This window comes from Podarcis gaigeae, assembly GCF_964106915.1.
Source record: "Podarcis gaigeae genome assembly, chromosome: 8".
Lineage (NCBI taxonomy): Eukaryota > Metazoa > Chordata > Lepidosauria > Squamata > Lacertidae > Podarcis > Podarcis gaigeae.
This window is the reverse complement of record NC_139684.1, coordinates 44,273,634-44,295,222: the sequence shown is the minus strand read 5'-3', so window position 1 is coordinate 44,295,222 and position 21,589 is coordinate 44,273,634. Positions and strand designations below refer to the sequence as shown.

At 46.2% G+C, this 21,589-nt stretch overlaps 1 protein-coding gene across 1 annotated transcript; it reads right to left on the bottom strand.

The window, feature by feature from the left end:
- Positions 1-6,212: 6,212 nt before the first annotated feature.
- Positions 6,213-21,432, bottom strand: NRN1L (neuritin 1 like). Its single transcript, XM_083752304.1, has 3 exons — positions 21,345-21,432; positions 9,565-9,736; positions 6,213-8,076 (listed from the first exon to the last, which is right to left on the bottom strand). Exons 1-3 carry the CDS (start codon positions 21,397-21,399, stop codon positions 7,791-7,793), a joined length of 513 nt encoding a protein of 170 aa, XP_083608430.1. The 5' UTR covers positions 21,400-21,432; the 3' UTR covers positions 6,213-7,790.
- Positions 21,433-21,589: the final 157 nt, after the last annotated feature.

The window sequence follows — 21,589 nt, the reverse complement described above, 5'->3', positions numbered from 1 at the left end:
AAAGTGGGCGGCGGAAAGTTTTCCTTCCTCTCTCGCAGCCCTTGAAATTGTGGACATGCAGTGAAGCTGAATGCTGAAGTACTCAGGGCAGTCGAAAGAAAATGCTTCTTCCCACAGTGCAAAGTTACACCGTGGAACTCACGCCCACAGGACGCAGTGATGGGCACTAGCTTGGATGGCTTTAAAAGAGGATTCGGAGGCAAATGATATCAACGGCTGCTGGCCATGATGGTCACACTCTGTTTCCAAGGTTCTATGCTTCTGATCACCATTTGTGGGAAACCACAGGAGGGAGAGTGCTCTTGTGCTTGAGTTCTGCTTGTGGGCTTCTCCTAGGCACCTGTGACCACAGGATGTTGGATTAAATGGACCGTTGGCCTGATCCAGCAGGCTCTTCTTCAGTTCTTCTGCATGTTAGTGAGGTAATAATGAGTTGTTTTCTGTAGCTCCAGAAAGCTGAACCTGAACCAAGGGGTTCAAATGACAAGAAAGGATATTTTGACTGAACATGAAGAAGAACTTTATTGACATCTCAGGAGACTTTTACAAAACGCCCTTCTACCCTATCAGGGATGTTGTACAGTGTTGTCATCATGGCTGGACTTTGGGGCAAGAAGCCCAGGGCCTCATTCAGCAGAATGAGCAGGAGGACCCCTCACCACAAACATTGCAGGGGCGGCTTACTACATTTTGAAGTGATAAAATACACATTACCATCTAAACAACAGCCTCCCATCAACCCATGTAAGATCATATACAGTAGTTCAAAGTCTAAAATTGTATAACTGCTACACTGGGAATAGAGTAGTGGATGTCCTACACCGGCAACAGATTGGACTAGATGCAGTGATGGATGGTCCATTAGGATAAATGGGGCATTGCCCCACCAACTTCGGTTTGCTCCCACTTGCCTGCTTTCCTAGTTACATCTTGTCTAGGGGTGACACTGGATGTCAGATTCCTCAGCAGAGAAGAGGATGGTGGAAGTACTTGGCTCTGTCTGTCACTGTCTCTGGTGCCACTGACTGATGGGCCCTGTCTTCTGCCTCTCCAGTCTCATTGGGCACCAGTCACTACTGACTAGATGACAGTTGAGGTGCTTCCCAAATCTACAATTAAGGCTGCGATCCTATGCACACTTAGCTGGGAGCAAGCCCCACTGAACACAGAAGCATGTAATTTAGAGTATTAGTATACACATAGGGCTGGACTGTTATCAGAGTCACGCTTCCATGTGCCTGAGCTGCCCTTTCACAGCAGGTTTCTAACACTGATAGTGTGTTTAGCTGCTTGCTTGCTTGCTTGTTATCTGAATGTTGGAGAGAACCTTGTATTTGTTCCATCTTGCTACCTTTATGGATTCCCAACTTCTTCCTTCAGAAGTGTAGTTGGCATTCAGTGCACCAGACACGTATTTCTTTGTATTGTTCAATCAAGCACCATCTAGGGGCAGGATGCATTGTCCACACCCAGCCGCAACCTCTTCCCAGCACAGTCCCTCTTACCTCCTACGCAGTGCATTCTCACTATGTCAATATAAAATCAAACCCAAATGAAATAAATGTGAGAGGGCTCTTGGTTCACCTATGAATAGTGAATAGTGACTGATGGGGATGCAGAGAGTGCAGCCAAACAGGTCGAAGAACAAGCAGCAGAGAGTACAGTTTGTGTGGGTTGTCACAGATCCAAAAGAAAATTTGGTTTGTCTATTATAGGCAAAAACAGGGTCAGCTAATTGGTCTGTAGCAGTAGTTCAGATCCTGGGATTTTGGATCTCAGTCTAATAACAACAACAACAACAATAAATGTAAAACACTTTTCTATTTACATGCTCAAAGCATTACCAGTATAGTCCAGAAATTTATCAGAACAAAATTCAGAAAGTCACCATAGTGTTTCCTAGGGCCTGTGTAGCATTAGAAACCTACACCTGCTCTGTCAAGATAGATAATATTTTCTGTTTTCTGATCAGAGGGAAAAGGTTTTTGTCACAAAATGCATACCTGTCAGTTTTGGATACAGGTATAATTTCTGATAACCAAGTCTTTAATTCCACCCAGCATCATAAACATACCTGCCAGCTTTGTAATGCAGCGGTATACAGTTGTAACTTCCAGAGACATGTTAGGCTGTTGCATCAAAAAGTAACACATTTATTAAGGCATAAGCTGAACCTTTCTTCAATACTGAGGACAGGATAATATCTTCCATTGCACCTGAGGGCAGGAGGCTATTTTAGGAGGGCCAGGACAGACTGTATGGCATGCACAGCTCTGTCCTCCATCAGAGGGCAATGGCTGGGAGGCTCAGAGGGATGCTACTGCTGTCTCCCCAGCATCTGCTACCTGAAGGAGTCACCCCATTCTGCCTAGTGTTAGGGCTGGCTCTGGCATATAGAAAGATTTTTTTTAAAAAAATCCAGCAAAACTATGTTTGACTATGAATAAACTGGTGGTTAATTCATGTTAAGTGACCTATAGAGTGTGCCCTGGATAAGTGATTCATCTAGTAACTACTCAGGCTGAGCTGGGTATCCTCTGTTGTTCACACATACTATCAGCCTGGCTTATCCTCTTAGCTGAATCCTGCAGATATCCAGCACTAATTCACCCTTAAACACAGGCTTGTTGAAATTCTAAATGAAGAATAGGCAGATTATCTGCCCTGCTGGCTGCTTTTAAATGCTGAGGGACCTTGCAGGGAACTGCTGAATGTGCATATTTACAGAGGGCAGCCCTTTCCCTGTCCCACCCCCTGGCTACGCACAGTTAAAAAAATTGTTGGTCAAATTGCTTGATTTTGATTTTGACCTTTCCCCCTTCTCAACAGATTTCATCACACCAATTGTGGATTTTGGATCAGTAGGACTTTGTGTGCTCCTTCCCCTGACCAAAAAGACAGTTTAAAACTAAAAGTAAAAGCTTAGGATGTACATTTGATCCTGGCTGCAAAGGGAGGACCCTTAAAATAACCAGATCATCTTGTTATTGCTATGTATCTCCTGGTCTCTGCACTTGGTTTCTTTACATCTCAGTGCCTTGTATGCCGCTTGGGAAAAGATGGGTGCAAGGCAGTGGAATGTGGAAGAAGAAAAAGAATCAAGCACTGCAATCAAAAGTTGCTTTCCCCCTCTAATGTGGTCTAGCATGATTGTGATACCAAGACAATGTCCCCATTTGCCTGGGCATATAGCAACATAGCAACCTACGCCTGGGCCTTAAGGATGGTTGCAGAGGTCCTGCTTGTACAATCAAAGTCAGATGAGGCACAAGTGATAAGGTCTTTTGAGTGGTAGCCCCACATTTGTGGTACTTCATCCTGTATGGCTCCTCTTTCTCTCTGATTTTAAGAGAGCGCTGCTGTATCATGACTCAGTCCCATCTAGTTCAGAACTCTGTTCTCTCAGTGGCCAACCAGCTGCCCATGAGACTTAAAGGTCAGATTTAAATAAGTTAGACCTGATATCTAGATCTGCTTAAAGATGTTGTGCTGGGTTTTAAATTGTTGCTGGTTTTGTCTGATAATTTTTTACCTAGATTGCTGCACTGAACCTGGGTGTGTTTTATGCTTCTACATTCCCATTTGTTGGAGTCCTGTTCTGGACATGGAACAGATCAGGGGAATTTGGGGTAAGGGGAACTGGCAATTTGCCTTCCCATTTCCATTGGAATACTCAAACATCCCTAGCAGGAGATGGGAAGAGCTGCTATCTGAGATCCTGGACAGCTACTGTCAGTCAGACTAAACAATACAGACTAGATGGATGAATAGTCTGCTCAGGTATAAAGCAGCTTCCAGCATCTAGTTTGCATCAAAGGACCTGGAGAAATTGCTGCAGGATTTAAGTAGAGTGTGGAATTTCAAGTGGGATACCTGGTGAAGGGACATAGGAGATTAGAAGAAAACTACCTGCCTTAGCCCATTTTTCCATTCAGTGAGATATAGCCTGGTGAACAGAGTATCTTTCCTCCCCTGCTTGTCCCAGTGCACACCTGCTGCTATATTAGGCCTTAACAGGGAAGAGACCGTTTCTCCCTGAAGCGTGCCAGCACAGAGCGTGGAATGGAAATAAGCAGGGGGCCTTTGGGGGCAGAGGCTCTCTGGAGGCACCAGACTCTTGTTTGTGCCTTTCAGAAAATGCTGAGCTCATTGCCCCAGAGACCGCAGCTCGCAAGCCCAGATTTCTGTCATGTTCAGGTGCAAGAAGCACAGGCTAAAGAAAGCCAAAGATTTAGGGCTGCTTTGTACAGGCCAACAACCACCCCCAGGTCACTCCCCACCTATCCCTGAGTACCAGGTAAAGGTAAAGGATCCCTGGACAGTTAAGTCCAGTTGAATTGGACTGTGGGGAATGGTGCTCATCTCTGCTTTCAGGCCAAAGGAGCCAGTATGTGTCTGCAGAGTTTTTCCAGGTCATGTGGCCAGCGTGACTAAACAGCTTCCAGCACACGGAACACCTTGACAAGTGTCGGGGCACAGCACTGCATTGGCACACTCCTGCTACAACTCAGCAACCACTGCAGCTCTTAAAATCCTTCAACCAACATTGTAGAAAGCACAAGGATGAAGCTTTGGAGCCTTGACATTATGCAACCCATTTATCTAGCAGAATATAGGAGCCCTGCTGGATCAGGCCAAAGGCCCATCTTGTCCTGCATCCTGCTCTTGCACTGACCAATCTGAGGCTTCTGGGAAACCTCAAAGCAGGACAAAACGCAACAGCACTTTCCTCACTTGTGACAATCACAGGCACCTTGCCTCCGACAGTGGAGGTAAAGCACAGTCATCATGGCTAGTAGCCGATAGCCATTGACATTAACATGCCTAATCCTTTTTTAAAGTCACCCACACCAATTACATTGGTGACCAACGCTGCTTCCTGCAGGAGCCATTTCCAGTTTAACTATGTGCTGTTACTGTCTTTGGTCTGCCTTAATCTTCAGCTTCATTTGATGTCCATAAGTTCTAGCGTTATGGGAGAGGGAGAAAAACTTGCCTCTATTCACTGCCATGCATACCTTTCTCCTCTTCTGTCATTGACTACTGAACTTTATTTCAGTGCACAGTCCTGTATCTGAAATGCAGGAACCAAGTAGTGGAAGCGTCTGACGTGGACTCAGGTTTCCTTCATCATTCTAACCATAACGTTTAACTTCTGTTTCCCACCTCCTCAACATAGCCCAACCATCTTTAGGTATCATCACAGGAGAAAGGCCCAGGGGGGTAAAACAGCAACAATTTCCCGTGCAGAATCAGTGCCTCAAGTGATTAAAGTAGTTTAGAGGATCTGGCCTGAGCAGAAGCTGACTGTCCAATCCAGCTAGGATTTGGCCCATTCAAGAAAAATAACAAAAGAAAGAGACATTTGAAAACTGAATAACGAGCAAGATCTGTGCCATAGCGGCGGATGTTTGACCCAAGGTTGGAAGCAGCCATTGTACCTGCATGCCCTGGGCATGCGGCAAATGCGTAGAGGGTGCCAGGAGATGTATCAGAACTGCAGCCATGCTGTGGAAGGGCTTAATTGGGCTAGAAACAGAGGTGGGTGTCGAGGGCTCAGGAGAGGCTTTAAGCAAAAAGGCAGATTAATTACATTATGGGCAAGCAGCGCTGGGAACACAGAGCTGAAATCCAAGCAAAGCTGTTAATACCCTTAATGGGGGGAAACATGTGCCAGTTAGCACACCCTCTCTCCTCCCCTCCCACTCCCCCCATCCAACACCAGAATGCATATATCCAGCGTACATTGCTGCAGACACACCACAGAGTTAAAGCACACACCTTGCTCCAACAACTCTAGGCACTGGAGTTTGTTAAAGGGCGCTGGGAATTGCAGGCAAACTGTGAGGGGTACACTATGGTTCCCAGGATTCTTGGGAAGAAGCCGCGTACTTTATAAAGGACTGGCACTCAGAAGCAAGATTGCTACTAGCATATATAAAGAGGATGGTGTGCCTGAACAATAAAAACTTTTGGAGGTTTGATATCCTTGGAACAAAAATGTATTTTTTAAAAAAGGCCAGGGAAGACAGCTCTCACTCCAGGAGGCATGGGGTCCCCTTATGTTGCGGTTCTCTGAGCTCATTTACCCCCAAACGCTGACTTCTTCCAAGTTAAGTGCGATCTGGATCACAAGACACGACAGGCAGAAAGGCTCCCGGCAGCAGCACCCTGCAGGAACGGCAAAAGCCACCACACAGGACAAGGCAAGAGAAATGTAAAAGTGCCTTTTAATATAAATATATAGATACATTTGAACAGCTGACACCAGCAAAAAGGGAGGCCCAGGACTTCCATTGCTTACACATTTGTCGTTCCACGTCTTGGCCAACAGATACCTGTGTGCTGGGAACAGAGGGGATCTCTGAACTGAGACTGGGCTGCACAGGCAAGGCAGCCCTGGACACCCCCTTTAGGAAAGTGCTCTCGAGCCAAATGGGACAAAACACGCCTACCTCCAAAAAGCCCCTCTCCACAAGGAAAAGAATAGCGCAGATGTATATTCAGGATATGACCTTGTGAATGGCAAGAGCATCTACTACCCCTTCCCCAACCTGGTGCCCTCCGGCTGTTTTGAACCACAACTCCCATCAGGGCTGATGGCATCGTCACCCCTAAATATCTGGAGAGCACCAGGTTGAGGAAGGCTGCCACAGACCCCCTCTCACTGGCAAAAGAGTTGGTGGAGGGTGCTCCGTTTATCATCAGGTCCAAACCAGCTTCCCTGCCAGCTGATCCTGGTGGGTGGAAAGCATGTCTCGAAGGGCACTGGGCTGGGAAATGACCTACCCATGGGGAAATGCTGTACTTTGGAGGCATAAGATGTCAAAAACCCTGCAGAGAAGTAGACAGCAGATGAAACTTAAGTGACTGCTGTTATCCATGCAAAGGGTAACCTGGAGGGCTTGAACTTCTAGGGCAGAGAATTATATAATTCCCAAATAAGTATACTGTAGCACCCACCTGCAGCCAGTATAGATCCCTAAGGTGTCCAAGCTCACCGGCGACAGCTGTGCTCCCACTCGATCAGGTACACAGAGTGCTGCAGGATGGGGGAAGGCTAGGACAAGAGTGCTGATGTCATGTCACATCCAGACACATTACCTTTGGCACTCTTGGGGACACTAGTCACTCGGCAAGGATGCTGTAAGCAGCTGGGTGTACTGATGCCTTTCTTACTGGAATAAGGAAGCAGGGAGGCGGTGGCTTTGAGATATTACCCCTAGGCAGAGTTTCCTGGGTGGTACAGGATGGGGAAGGACCATGGCTCAGAGGGCGAGCATCTGCTTTGCATGCAGAAGGTCCCAGGTTCCATCCTCAGCATCTCCAGTGAGGGCTGAGGGAGACTCCCTAGCTGAAACCCTGGAGAGCTGCTGCCAGCCAGTGTGGGCAATAATGAGCTAGATGGACCAATAGTACAAGGCAGCTTCCTATGTTCCTAGCATGAGGCTGGGGAGCAATGGAGACGGACACAAGGGGCAGTGTAGGCAGGAGGACAGGGCACTAGAGCTGCTGCAAAGTGCCGGCTGGTAAAAGTAGGGCACACGGGAACAGGAAGAGCACCATTAGCCCAACCCAGCCTCTTTGAGCAGGGCAAGACACAAGGCAGGCAAGCCCATGGCATCCTGCCTCTTCCACCCAGTGGGCCTTGTGCCTCCGTCATCAGGACACGCTGAGCACCGCTGCCGACTGCCAGGCCCGATCCCAATTTCCCTGGCAGGCAGCGGTGCTGGGCCACTGGTCTGCACTGTGGTGGACAGGAGGGAGGGAGGCCTCCCACTGCTCCCTGGCTAGGCAAAGGGCACCAAAGCCAAGAGAGCCACAAGAGTCAGGCTGCCCACAAAGCTGGGCCGAGGCAGCCAGGCTTCCCCCCGCAAGGTCTCCTTGTTGGTCTCATCCATATCCGAAGCCCTCCCGCTGCCGGCCAGCTGGGCCCGTGAGCTGCAGAGGTCGTGAAGGTTGCCTTGGAACTGGATCTTCCGGGACTCCTGCCGAAGAGACTCCCAGATTTTCGCTGCCTCCTCAGGGCACCTGGACAGAACCTGGGTGGCACAGGTGTGGAAGTCATCCCAGGACCTGCAAGAAGAGGAATCTGCATGAGGAACAAGCAAGGCACCCCACAGAAGCAGAAGCAGCAGCAGCAGGAGGACTTCAGCTAGGCCTCGGGTGGGGAAGTGGTGGGCCTCCAGATGTGGCTGGGACTCCAACCCCAATCAGCCCCAGCCAGAATGGTGAATGGCAGCCTTTGCCAACCTGGTGGACTCCCGGTGTTCTGGATGACAACTCTCATCAGCCCAGCCTGCCTGTTGGGCACCTTGTTGGCTTAACCACATAGCTGATGGCTACAGACCTGCCTCTATGACTACAGTCGCTCTGCAGCAATCTTTAAGAACCACTGAGAGTCTGTGTGGGGTAGTGATTAGACTGCCGGGCTAAGACTGAGAGGAGCCAGGTTCAAACCCCACTGAGCCATGATGTTGATTAGGTGGTCCTGCTTGCGTATTTCCAATGGACATCTAGCTGGCTACTGTAGGAACAGGATGCTGAACTACATGGGTCTTTTTTTTAAATAAATATTTATTAAGATTTTTTGTAAACAGAATACATAGATAATAAACAACATTGCTTATATCATAACAGAATTTCATAACTTGTTTAGACTTCCTCACGTCTCCTGCTCCCACTTACATTGTTGAAAAGTTTTTCAAGCAAATTATCATCTTGTTTACAATCTTATATCCACTCATTTAAGTATAGTCTAACAATTCTCCAAAAGGTTTGTATTTTCCTTGATCTCACTTATCATCAAATTCCAATCTAATTTAGTGGTGGCCAATTATTTATGATCAAGCATCCTTCTTAACATTCAACCAAATTACAATATTTTTGTAAATAAATCTTAAATTTCTTCCAATCTTCTTCAATCCTTTCTTCTCCCAGGTCTCGGATTCTGCCAGTCATCTCCGCCAGTTGCATATAGTCTATCAGCTGCATCTGCCACTCTTCCAGTGTGAACTACATGGGTCTTTGGTCTGATCCAGCAGGGATAGAAGTAGAGTCATAATGGATCAAAGCAAAGGCCTACCTGGTCCAGCAGGCAACCAGATGCCTATGAGAAGCCCACAAGCAGGGCAAGAGGACAACAGTTGTCTCCTGCTGTTGTTTCCCAGTAACTGGTGTTCTTCCTCAGAGGTTCTATATAGCCACCACCATAGCCTAGCTGTGATATCAAGTGGCTGCAGTATGGCATCCAGCCTCAGAGAGCTACAATTCCCAGGGTGGCTTAACAATCCATCCCTCTTCCCAGGGAACTCTGGGAATTGTAGCTCTGAGAGGAGAACAGAGGGTCTCCTATCAACTCTCAGCACCCTTAGCAAACTACCATTCCCAGGATTCTTTGCAGGGTGGGGTGGGAACCATGACTCTTAAAGGCGGCATGATACAGCTTTAAATGAATTGTGTAGATGTGGCCATAGTATTATGTTCTATAAGGCAGCTGTCTGTCGAACGCCCACTATGGGCATTCTTATCTACAGGTATTTGGAAGAAGGATCCTGTACTCACTTGCAGATGATGTCCAGCTCCTGCTGCTCCTGGATGCTATCGTCATCCGGCTGCTGCTCCTGCTGTGCACTTTGAGCCATGCTGTCCCCAAGGCTGATGAGGCACTCAGCAAAACCTTTGTAGATGGTGTTGCACTTACTGCCGGCCACACTCACCGGCTCCTCGGACAGAACTGCAGAGGGAAACAAGCAACACTCAGCTTGTATCATCTCCAACACAGATGGGCAACCTGTGTCCCCAAGGGTCACATACGGCTCGTACTTCGGTTCATGGGGCCTTCAGCATAGCCTGAAGCCACCTTGTTCCATCTCACCAGGCTTCCTCCCTTCCTTGCTATGCATTTCCTCCTTATTTTTTCTGGCTTCTAAAAACATTTTCCGATATTTCTATGTACTTTTGGAACAAGTGGAAAGGATGCCATGTTCCTTAGTGCAAAATAATTAGACATTTTGTTTTGGATTCTGCCCCACAGTTGCATTGTTTCCCCCCCCCCCAACTGTGAGAAAACAAATTTGCAGACTTTAGTCATGTTAAGTGTGCATTTCTGTGCATTTTACATATAACACTAAAGTCAGAGAGGAGTTCTTGTAATAAGAATAAGAAAATGCTGAAGACTACCTGTTATAACAAGGATTGGTTAACTTTACAAATTAGTCAGCAAATGCTCATCTTAGAAAACCTCCTAAATATGGGAAGTCTGAAAAACAGGCAAATCTAATTAAATTGGTCTGGTCAAATTGATTCAAAGCCAGATGACAAATCAGCTTTAAAAACTCTCTTTATATCACTAGACAGCACTCATAGTGACCCATACTGATTTTAAATATATATAGGTGCCAGTATCAGAAGACACAGTAATTCTGACCTTGCTGCTGTCAGGACCTCTTGTTAAGATGCTAGTCTGACTGCACCCACACAGACACCCTCCATTAAAGCTGACTTGGACCATTCTTGGCTGGGAGACACTTACCTACTCAAGGCTGACAGAGAAAACACAGTAAGATGTCCGCAAAGTAGAAAAATGATTAATATTTTAAGTGAGATGGCCTAGTTCAGTCTGATCAAAACACATCTGTAGGCTGCCTCACTCCTCTGAATACACCAGCAGGAAAAGGAACAGCCAGAAGATTTGAACAGCAAAGCTGACGAAGACGGGATTCCCCTCGGAACCGGCAGGGGAGCCCCCAAGAAGCTGATTAGCAAACTCTGAAACTGCTCTCATCTCTGATGACCTCTGGACTAGGCAGACGTAATGGGAACAGGCTGAATCAGGTCCAGAATGACAAAGGCCTCCAGTCCCCATCTGCACTATGCATTTTTAAGCAGTATCATACCACTCTGAACAGTTGTGGCTTCCCCAAAGGAATCCTGGGAACTGGGGTGCTGAGAGACATAGATTCCCCTCACAGAGCTATAATTCCCAGAGTTCCTTGGGAGGAGGGACCGATTGTTAAACCACCCTGAGAATTATTCAGAACTTTATTTTTTTGTTTGTGTGCAAGTACTAGGAGTGTGCTATCTGCCCATAGAAGGGCAGTAGGTTAAAGGAAAGAGGGCAGTTGTTTGGGGCAAAGTGCAGAAAATCAATAGAAGGTTTAGCACCCCAAGGATCTCCACTTTCATTTTAACAAAAGAAGTTTCTAGTCCTTAAGTTGTTGAGTTATGCTCAGGAGTGTGGGGGCCATGCCTCATGAAGCCTGAAAAGCCAGAAAGAGAAGCAAGCCAACCTGTACAGTGGTACCTCAGGTTACATACACTTCAGGTTACATATGCTTCAGGTTACAGACTCCGCTAACCCAGAAATAGTACCTCGGGTTAAGAACTTTGCTTCAGGATGAGAACAGAAATCGTGTTCTGGCAGTGTGGTGGCAGCAGGAGGCCCCATTAGCTAAAGTGGTGCTTCAGGTTAAGAACAGTTTCAGGTTAAAAACGGACCTCCAGAACGAATTAAGTACTTAACCCGAGGTACCACTGTACTTGCAATAACAAATAACTGGGATCTAGTGCTCTGCATACATTATTGCCCTCCTGCCATTACCGCTATGTCACCAGCAGTGCAACAACTACAGGCACATCTCAGCCAAACAGCAGCCAGGCATCTTCCCATGCTGCCCAAGGAGATTGAACCAAGCACAGAGATGTAGGTGAAGAGCATATTTCAGACAAAAAGCAATTCACATGCTACGTCATATCACTTATACAGAATGATAGAAACCTCAAGGGCTAGTAACCCATGTCATCGTTTTAAATGCAAGATGCTCATGTCATGATTCTTAAAAGATGCTGCTGTAAGAATCCAAACTTCCCCAGATTGCACATTAGAACATAAAAAAAGCCTGCTGGATCAGAACAACAGCTCATCTCCCAGTGGCCAACCAGATGCCTGTGAAAACCCCAAAAGCAGAACCTGAATGCACTGGCGCTCTCCCCACTAAGGGGAACATTGCCACTATGGCTATCGCTGCATGCAGATGATAGGGTATTTGCCATGCACGTTTACTGTTGAGTAACCTTGCAAGAAGCTGTGCAACAACCTTTGCTGGTCACCCAGGGCAACCCGCCAATTCAGGATGGGAAGTCTGTCGCACCCGCAGGTGGCAAGCCATATGTCAGCTTGAGCCCATAGTCCCACCATGAGATTAGCATTAATCAAATGAAAGTCACATTGCAACTCAAGGACTCTAATTATTTATTTAAAGACATTTTAACCTCTACTTCCATGAGGTTGGCACAGAGCTACCAGTGTCACTCCAGATTTTTAGGGTCCCTTGGGCAAGATACTCTCTGTGAGCCCATCACTTTGCTACTGTCAATTCTGTCATTTGCCTGCCCATACCCTTGCCTAGAAAGAGAGGGCAAAGTAAGGAGGGGGAGAGGTGGAACATAACAGTCCAAACCCCAATGGTTGCAAAGGAAGTCACTGGTGGAGTGTGAAAGATGATGAACAGCAAACTTTTAAAGTTTCTGTTCCATGGTCTCACCCAGATTCGGAGGCGCTGATACATTTCCTTGCCAATTGTGCAAGGGACCAGGTACATGTGCACTGGTATAGCTCCCTGTCAAGGGCGCAAGGGAGCCTAGGTATATCTCTGCTCATCCCAACTCTAGGGATTAGTCAAATGTGGGATAAGCAGCCTCACATAACTAACATTTTAAAGTCTAATTAATGCATGAAGGGGTTAAGACCACAGAGTAAGCTGTCCTGCCAGGCTTAACTCATCTTGGGAGGGACTATCAAGACTTTGTTCCTCTTCAGTCTACTGGATGAACTCAGCATGTGAAGAGGCCAAGATGGTTGTTCCAGATTAGCTGCATGGCTCTCACAAGCCATTCTTGGGTTCCTATACCAATAATTTATGAACTTCTACCATCTTGGAACTAAACTAAGTCTTACTGCCTGTGCAACTTTTCTGATTGATGTATGGAAAAAGCACATGAACCTGACCTTTGAAGAATGTAAGTAAACCAATTTTAAACTTACCAAATGTGTGGTCTTTTCCTATGCTGGGAGAAGAGGGAAATTTTGGAACTCAGAAAGGCATATTTTAAAGGTCTAACAACCTATACTTCCATACTTTACTTTGCTGCATATTTTGTGATTTTAAATCTCTGCTGGAGTACTCTCATCAAAAAGTACTTGCCCCAAACTTGGATCTTGGCATCCAGGAATTCTTCTTTATACCGCCCCTTGAGCCTTCATAATATGGCAGATGATGATTATGATGATTATAAATGGTAACACCTAGTTTTAGCCTGTTTTGTGGCTGTGTTGACAGGAAGTGCAGAGATCTAAATTCTAATCCTGCTTTCTCTCCCCCTCCAACCCCCAACCTTTGCATGAAGCTTGTAACTTAAAAAAAAAGGTGGGGGGGAGAGGGAGTTCAGAGCATATACTGTGAATGCAGAAGGTCCCAAGGTCAATCTAAGCATCTTTAGTTCAAAGCCTTTCAGGTAACAGAACTACCTTCTGCTTGTAAAGCATGTGGTTTGCCACTGAGTTATGACTCATTGGCTAGAAGACTCAGTGGCCTCATGGTAGAAGGCAGTGCCATAAGCTACTTTTACTGTTCTTCTCTGTGAAGAACTGAAAGCCTAAATATTCCAGTGCCCATAATATTCAAAGCAATAAAATAATTATTTGGAACCCACAGATGGGCAGTGCCCTGAAGCAAGTAGAGGCTGCTGCTTTAGGTGGCAGATTTTGGATGCCGCTCGGGGGTAGAGGGGAGTGAAATCTGATTTGTGGCAGAGTCTGCTGTGATATTCTCTCAACTGAGCCACATATAGACAAACAGGAGCTGAGTAAGGGCACAGTTGTGGATGAATGCACAGGTCCCATTTAAACCAATGATGGTTGTACAGGGGAACATCTAAGTAGGTTGTGGCCCATGTGAATTAAAGAAAGAGAGTGGGGCTTGTCATGGGATTATTCATGTTAGGTATCAAAACATCTGATACTGGCTCTTTTGGGATCTCTTGTGAAACTCAAGTAACATGCCAACAGTTTCAGTAGCAACTTGATACAGATAAGTGTTGGCATGTTACTTGAGTTTCACAAGAGATCCCAAAAGAGCCAGCATCAGATATTTTGATACCTAACATGTGGACTGAGTTTTCTGCTTTCCAGGCAACGAAAAGGACGACTGACTTTGGGACTTAGGCTAAAATCCTACACCCACATACTTCGATATAAGCCCCATAGGATTAACTTTTGAGTATAGGCCTGCACTGTTATTTACTTAGCAATCCACTGTCAATATCTCATTGAAATGAATGAAGATAGGCTGTATCCATTAGCTATAATTAACAGCCCATTGAAACCTATTTCTAGCACCAGGATTCTGTACTGGAAAATTTCAAACAAAGTCTAGAATCAACCAAAAGGAATCAGGATAAAACATAAAAATAAAAAGCAACAGAAGCATATTTAAACACATAACACAGATGGGCATAAATGCATTATGGATTTCCAGTTACAGAACTTGGGATTCTGGTTGAAATTTAGTACAGGATTATTATGCTTGATCCTGCAAGCATCTGGGGGTGGGAAGGAGATTCATTTGACACAATTTAAACCTTTTGCACCAAATCTGGAAGCCAAATTTCAGTGACTGAAATTCAGTAATAAAACTAGCTAATTCATGCTTCTCACTCTAAATCAGGAAGAGGTTCAATATGAGAAATAATATGTTCTGTGCCATGTACTTTCATATTTTTTGTAGTCTTTTTCATTATTATTATTATTATTATTATTATTATTATTAAGGAATTTTCTTTTGTAATTTTGGTTGTGTATATTTATATGTATTTGTTTAAAGCAAAATAAAAGTTATATATATATATATATATATGCTTTTCGTATATATATATGGATCTGAACTTGGTGTTACAAGTATAGGTTGCAAATGTAATACACTGCTCCAACCCCTGGGGGGGGGGTTTGGAGATTAAAGAAAATGAACTCCCTCCCAACCATTAGCATACACAACAGGAATTTGGAACTATACCAAATCCAGCCAAAGAAGGCACTTTACATGAAGGAATACTCTATGTTTCCATACCCAAATGTTCTGGTGCTTAATGGCTGAATTCTGCCATTTAACTTCCGAAAACATTGTGTTTTATCCAATAATTTCCCCAAATGTGTATTTCAATCAGGATGAGCGGCTGCAGCTTCCTGAAGCCACAAAAATTTCTACCAAACACTTTCTGAAGAAATCTTTTTTAAACAAATTGCAACTTTCCTATGCTTCACAGCAATGAGAACTTCTGCTTCAGCAATCATTCAATCATAATAAATGCCCTGAATTCTTCTAGAGAGGACCTGGCTCTTCTCAACTGACACCCGGGTTGGGAAATCCATGGCCTTCCAGAGATTATGGAGACTGCACCTCCTGCAAGACCCAGCGAGCTAGCATGACCTCTGGTCAGGGATGGCCACAGGTTGCCCACCCCTGTCTCAGAATCACAGGGTCAGAAGGTCCCTACAGTCAACACTGCTGAATAAATATTCCATCTCTCTCTCTCTAACACACATACCACAAACAATGTCAGCTTGTAGGATGGGAGTCTGTGGCCCTCCAGGCGCTGTTGAATTCCAATTCCCATTAACCCCAGTGGGTAATGGAATGGTAATGGGACCTAAAGTCCAACAACATCTGGAGAGCCACAGGCTTCCCATCCCCTGTTTCAAAACTTGTTGGTATAGTGCAGTGCATGAGCATCTTCTTCTATATGGGCTTACCTTCTATGGACCATGCACTGACTTCTAGGGTGTCTGTCTGGACAGCAAATCCCAAACATGATGGTTCCTTAGCATTGTACCACATTAATTGTATATGGAAAGGAAGGATGAGCTTGAAGTGTGTGTTACCTTTGTGGTCTGAAGCGTATGGATAGAAGAAAGAGATGGGACCCCTCTGTGGGCAACAGGAAAAAGAGAAAGCTGTACAAATTCCCCCCTTAAAATATAGGTCCCTTTCCAAGCAAGAGACAGGCATAGAAAGGGGGGCAGAAAAAACGTAAATAGCCAAAGGTGGATGAAGACAATTGTTGCTGAGATTGCATTCATGTCTGCTTCTTTCTTTGTTGCCACCGATTTATTAAAACCAGTTCCTGAGGAACACTTGGAAGAAAAGTCCCTTATTAGATATCTCAGAGGCTGCTGACTCTATAAAGGGCTGAGAGAGCTCCTTCATGGCTTGTCCAGATCTTATTAGGTGGAATAATGAAAGAAAAGATGACCCAGTGGCCCCATAATAGAATAGATAGATACTTCATGCTCACGAGCGTAATATTAAAATGTCTTTTTTAAAAAGGGAGGATGGAACTACAGAATACTCCTTCTCTAACACACACACACACACAATTATGGCATAGCTACAGCACAGACTTGACACTGATTTAATTGTCATTTCCTCTCCAGAGAGAACACTGAATTTTTAACTTCTGGGAGGAGAGAGGCTAGGTACAGTATCTCAACCTGGGAATTTTCTGTGCTCTCACCAAAACTACAGTTCCCAGGATTTTGAAGGGAACCATCACATTTAAATCTGATGTGTACACATATACACATACACACTTACAGAGAAAGAGATACTTGAGGTGTAGATCCAGATAGAGGTGGACAGATCTGTCAATTTTTTGTTTTTCTTAATTTCTCCTTTTTTCCTAATCTTAAATTCAACTCTCCGTACTTCGGCATCAGTTTGTGAATTTTGTTTAAGCCCTCATTAAAAGTCACCAGTATTTTAGTGCACATTATCCTGATTTGTGTATACAATTTCCCCTAGAAACACATTTTTGCAAGCAATTTTCCCATTTGTATTTGTTTTTCACTTGTTTATACATTTTATGCACATTTTACTCTAGAATATAGATTTCTGTGGACACTACTTGGCCGGACAGCTGCATCACAAGATTTGGAGAAGTGCAATTTTAGAAGGATGACTACGTTTCAGTTTGTGTATTATTTCAGAAAGTGTGAATTAAGTAGATTCAAGTGAAAATGCCAAGCAAATTTCTCCCCCTTCCAATGTGTACTGCTACTACTACTAATTTATTATTTGTACCCTGCCCATCTGACTGGGTTGCCTCAGCCACTCTGGGCGGCTTACACATAGTAAAACATTAAACCTTAAAAAGCTTCCCTACACAGGGCTGCCTTCAGATGTTTCCTAAATGTTATATAATTACTCATCTCCTTAACATCTGATGGGAGGGCATTCCACAGGGTGGGCGCCACTACCAAGAAGGCCCTCTGTCTGGTTCCCTGTAACCTCACTTCTCACAGTGTGGAACTGCCAGAAGGCCCTCCGTGCTGGATCTCAGTTTCCGGGTAGAACGATGGGGGTGGAGATGCTCCTTCAGGTATACTGGGCCGAAGCTGTTTAGGGCTTTAAAGGTCAGCACCACCAACACTTTGAGCTGTGCTCGGAAACATCTTGGGAGCCAATGTAGGTCTTTCAGAACCTGTGTTATGTGTTATATGCCCACATATTAACCAACTGAAACAAGGTGAGTCAACAAATCACAGATTTGTAAAGCTTCCTAATTACCTCACTGCCTGTCCGTCACTGGGAACATTACTCTGACGTTGGAGAGGGGGCAGAACAAGAGTGTACTCAGTCTCAAATGTCAGCTGCACTGCAAATCCTCATTCATTCTTGTCCTTTCCAAACTGTCACTGCCACACCCCAGGCTGGGCAAAAACCAGAGAGTGCCACTATGGCAGGGCCAGAAGACAGATTGACAGCACAACCCTAGGCTTGTATACTCAGAAGTTAGTACTGTTGAACTCAGGTAAATGTCTATAGGATCACAGCCTAAGAGGGTAACCAAAACAAGGTGTGAAATATTCCATGAATTGTTATGCCAGTTTGTGCCAACTATTTCTGATTATTAAAAATAACCAACTACAGCAGATGTTCTAGAGATGATCTTGCAATTCATGCTTGAATGTGAGGGATCACAGCTCAGGGGCATATCACATGCTTTGCATGCTGAAGGCCTGACATTCAATACCTTAGCAGATCTCCAGGTAAAAGGGTCAGGTAGAACAGACCACCAGCCTGGGATCCTGAAGATCAGCTACCAGCCAGAATACACAACAAAGCAGCTAGATTAACAGACTGGAAGCCAGGAGATCCGGGTTCAAACCCTTGCTCAGTCATGAAGTCTCCTGGGTGATGTTGAACTAGCCACACTCTCAGTTTAGCCCACCTCACAGGGTTGTTGTGATGATAAAATGGGAAGAAAGGATGGAACAAAAAGAGCACATCATAATATGGCAGCTTCCTGTATTCCAAGTAAGTCCATCAGTCCATCTAACTCAGAATTTTGTGCACCAGGGATTCCCAATCTCTTCCCCACATGGACCACCTGAAAACTGCAGAGGACCTTGGCAGACCACTTAAGGGTTTTTCTGACAATTGTAGCAACTATAATGTGCTGTGCTGAAGTCTGAATAAAACTGGTAGTCCATGGACCAGCTTGGGAACCCCTGAACTACACTCAGGGTTTCACTCTGAGGTCTCTCTCAGCCCCACCTGGGGATGCCAAGGAGTCAGCCTGAGACCTTCTAGATGCAAAGCAGATGCTCTAACCACTGAGCTACAGCCTTTCCCCTAATGATAAATAATTCATGCTAGGCTAGAGGAACAAACAAAGGATTGTAATTAACTAACTTTTGCTCAGGGTAGATGCACTGAAACAAACAGTCCTACATCAGTAATGTTCATTAATTTTAACAGGTCTAGACGGGTGGAATGCAACATACTTTGCAATACAATCAGAAGCAACAATTGCTGCAATTGCTGGAACAGATACATCACTGCAACTGAGGGCACATTGGGGTCACTGACCGTCTTTTCAGCGTCAGGAAATAATTCTATGCCAGTTATGCCAAGCTCAACTGAAACGCCACAATTCAAGCCACAATGAAAATTCTATCCGTCTCAAAAGACTTTGCCAAGCTGAGCTAAAGACAGCTCCAACTCCACCAGTAAACCCCCAAGGGATCCATTCTGGGCAATTGCATGGCAATGTGGTGCCCTCTTGCTCCAGATTCCAGATTAACAAGGACACCCTGCTTCTCTCTCTCACACACACACACTCATTAAAAGAGCTGCCACAACAAACCTGTTAGTCTTTTAAGGGGCCATTAGACTTTCTGTTATGCTTGCTGTAGCAGACTGGCACAGCTACCACCCCCACCCCCCACCCCAGAACAAATTCAAAATACCAGTCCACCCATAGGAAGGCATTTGAAAAGGGGGGAAGGAAAAAGGAAACAAATTCAACCCCTTTTTTCTCCACCTTGATCATGCCAAAAAAGGGGGGAGGAAGAAGAGTGTTTTCAACATGTGAAGCCATCTGTTAGAAATATTGGATTGTACCCAAGCAAGTTATACTCCTAGTAGACACATTGAGATTGATGGACCTAAGTCGTGTCAGTTAATTCCAGTAAGTCTACTCTGCGTAGGGGTAACACTGGATACAACCCACAATGTAGGATTGCACATCCTTTGTTTGCCAGCGTGACAGAGGATGTAGTTGTGCCAAACTTCTCCAACCTGGTGCTCCCCCAGATGTTCATTGGACTCCAACTCCCACCTGCCCCTACATGCCGCATGGTCAGAGATGATGGGAGTTGTAGTCCAACAACATCTGAATGGCACTAGGTTGGAGAAGGCTGAGCCATACCACCAGAAAACGGACCGGTTGTTGGAGATCGTGGTGCTGAAGAAAAGGCACCCCGGGAGAGGGCTTCCTATACGAGCGCGCAGGGTTTCTAAGGTGCAGGAGAACAAACTGGCGAGCCAGAGGTCTCCGCTGCTGGCCTGGCAACGCAGCCGGGGTTTGAGGGGAGGATCGGAACGCTGGTCTCCGGTGTTCACACACTTAGGAGAAGGCGCGCGCGGCGCCTCCATTCATAGCAGGCGGACCGCAGACAGGAAGCAGGGAGATCCTCCTGGCGCGGAGCCCTGGGCTGGGGGAGGGAGAGAGGCAGTCTAAAGCGCTCCGAGCATTGCAGGGCAGGACTTGGAGGCCGATGTTCTGGGTCCTATTTAGCAGGATGAGCTGAGGGTACCCCCCAAACGCAGCGGGGCTTACCTCCTTAAGTAATGCACTTTTGCCATTAGATCGCAAAATTAGATGCACAGGCGCGCGGCTGCAGAACCAAGCAGCGGCATCTTCACTAACACTTGTCACAGAATTGTAGAGTTGGAAGGGACTCCAAGGGTCATCTAGTCCAACCCCCTGCAATGCAGGAATCTCAACAAAACCATACAAGACAGGTGGCCATCCAATCTCTGCTTAGAAACCCCCGAGGAAGGAGAGTCTGCCGCCTCTCATGGGAGTCTGAACAGCTCATACTGTCAGGAAGTTCTTCCTGATGTTTAGTTGGCATTCTCTTTCTTGTAACTTGAATCCATCGGTTTGGGCCCTAGCCTCCGGAGCAGCAGAAAACAAGCTTGCTCCATCCTCCCTGGGGCAGCCCTTTAAATGAAAATGGCTATCTTATCTCCTCTCAGTCTCCTCTTCTCCAGGCTAAACATACCCAGCTCCCTCAACGGTTCCTCATAAGGCTTGGTTTCCAGGCCCATTATCATCTTGGCCACCCTCCCTTGCACATGTTCCAGCTTGTCAATCTTCTTAAATTGTGGTGCCCAGAACTGAACACAGTATTCCAGGTGTGGACTGACCAAGGCAGAATAGAGCGGTCCTATGACTTCCCTGGTTCGGGACACTATACTTCGGTTGATACAGCCTAGAATAGCATTAGCCTTTTCTGCTGCTGCACCACACTGAGGACTAATGCTCAGTTTGTGGTCTACTAAGACCCCTAGTTCCTTTCCGCATGTCCTACTGCCAATCCAGGTGTCCGCCGCCTTATAACTGTGCAACTGGTTCTTCCTGCCTAAGTGTAGAACCTGACATTTGTCCCTATGGAAAATAATTTTGCTCGTTTTGGCCCCGTTCTTTCACCGCGAGCATCACACACACACGTGCAGCCAAGCCGATCCGCGCCCACTGGGACACAAGCCCCGCTCCCGAGCTACCAAGCAGGCAATGCTCGCGGTCTTCTTTTGCTCGAAAGACTTTGCACGCCTCTCGTCTGTCCCCTTTGCATGCTCCTCCAAGCGCCGGGCTGCCCTCTCTCCCCACCCCTTACGCGGCTGGCAGCTTGCACACTCAACTCCCTCGCCTTGCCTCTTGCACTACCGTTGCACACTCCCCGCCCTGCTTAGACCCGAGCACACATCTCTGATACTCACCCAGGTGCAGCAGGAGCAACAGCGCCAAGGACCCCAGCAGCGCCCCGCAGCCCATGGTTGTGCCGGCGCTCAGTTCCAGCGGCAGCAGCGGCTCAGTGCGGAGCCAGCCGGGAGAGCAAGAAGCCGAGTGGCGCCAAGCGCCTCCCCTCTCGGCCCCGCCCCCGCGCCCCGCCCCTCGGATCCGACCCGCGGAGCTTCGCCTCGCGGCCTCTAGAAGCGGGCCGAGGTGGAACTGATCTGCGCAC

What these genes read in the sequence shown, in the direction of transcription:
- NRN1L (XM_083752304.1), bottom strand. Translation starts at nt 21,399, where the DNA reads ATGGGCTGCGGGGCGCTGCTGGGGTCCTTGGCGCTGTTGCTCCTGCTG. An exon ending in GTTGCTCCTGCTGCACCTGG is followed by an intron (nt 9,737 to 21,344) that starts GTGAGTATCAGA and finishes TTCCCTCTGCAG; the next exon opens with TTCTGTCCGAGGAGCCGGTG. An exon ending in GAGCTGGACATCATCTGCAA is followed by an intron (nt 8,077 to 9,564) that starts GTGAGTACAGGA and finishes CTCTTCTTGCAG; the next exon opens with GTCCTGGGATGACTTCCACA.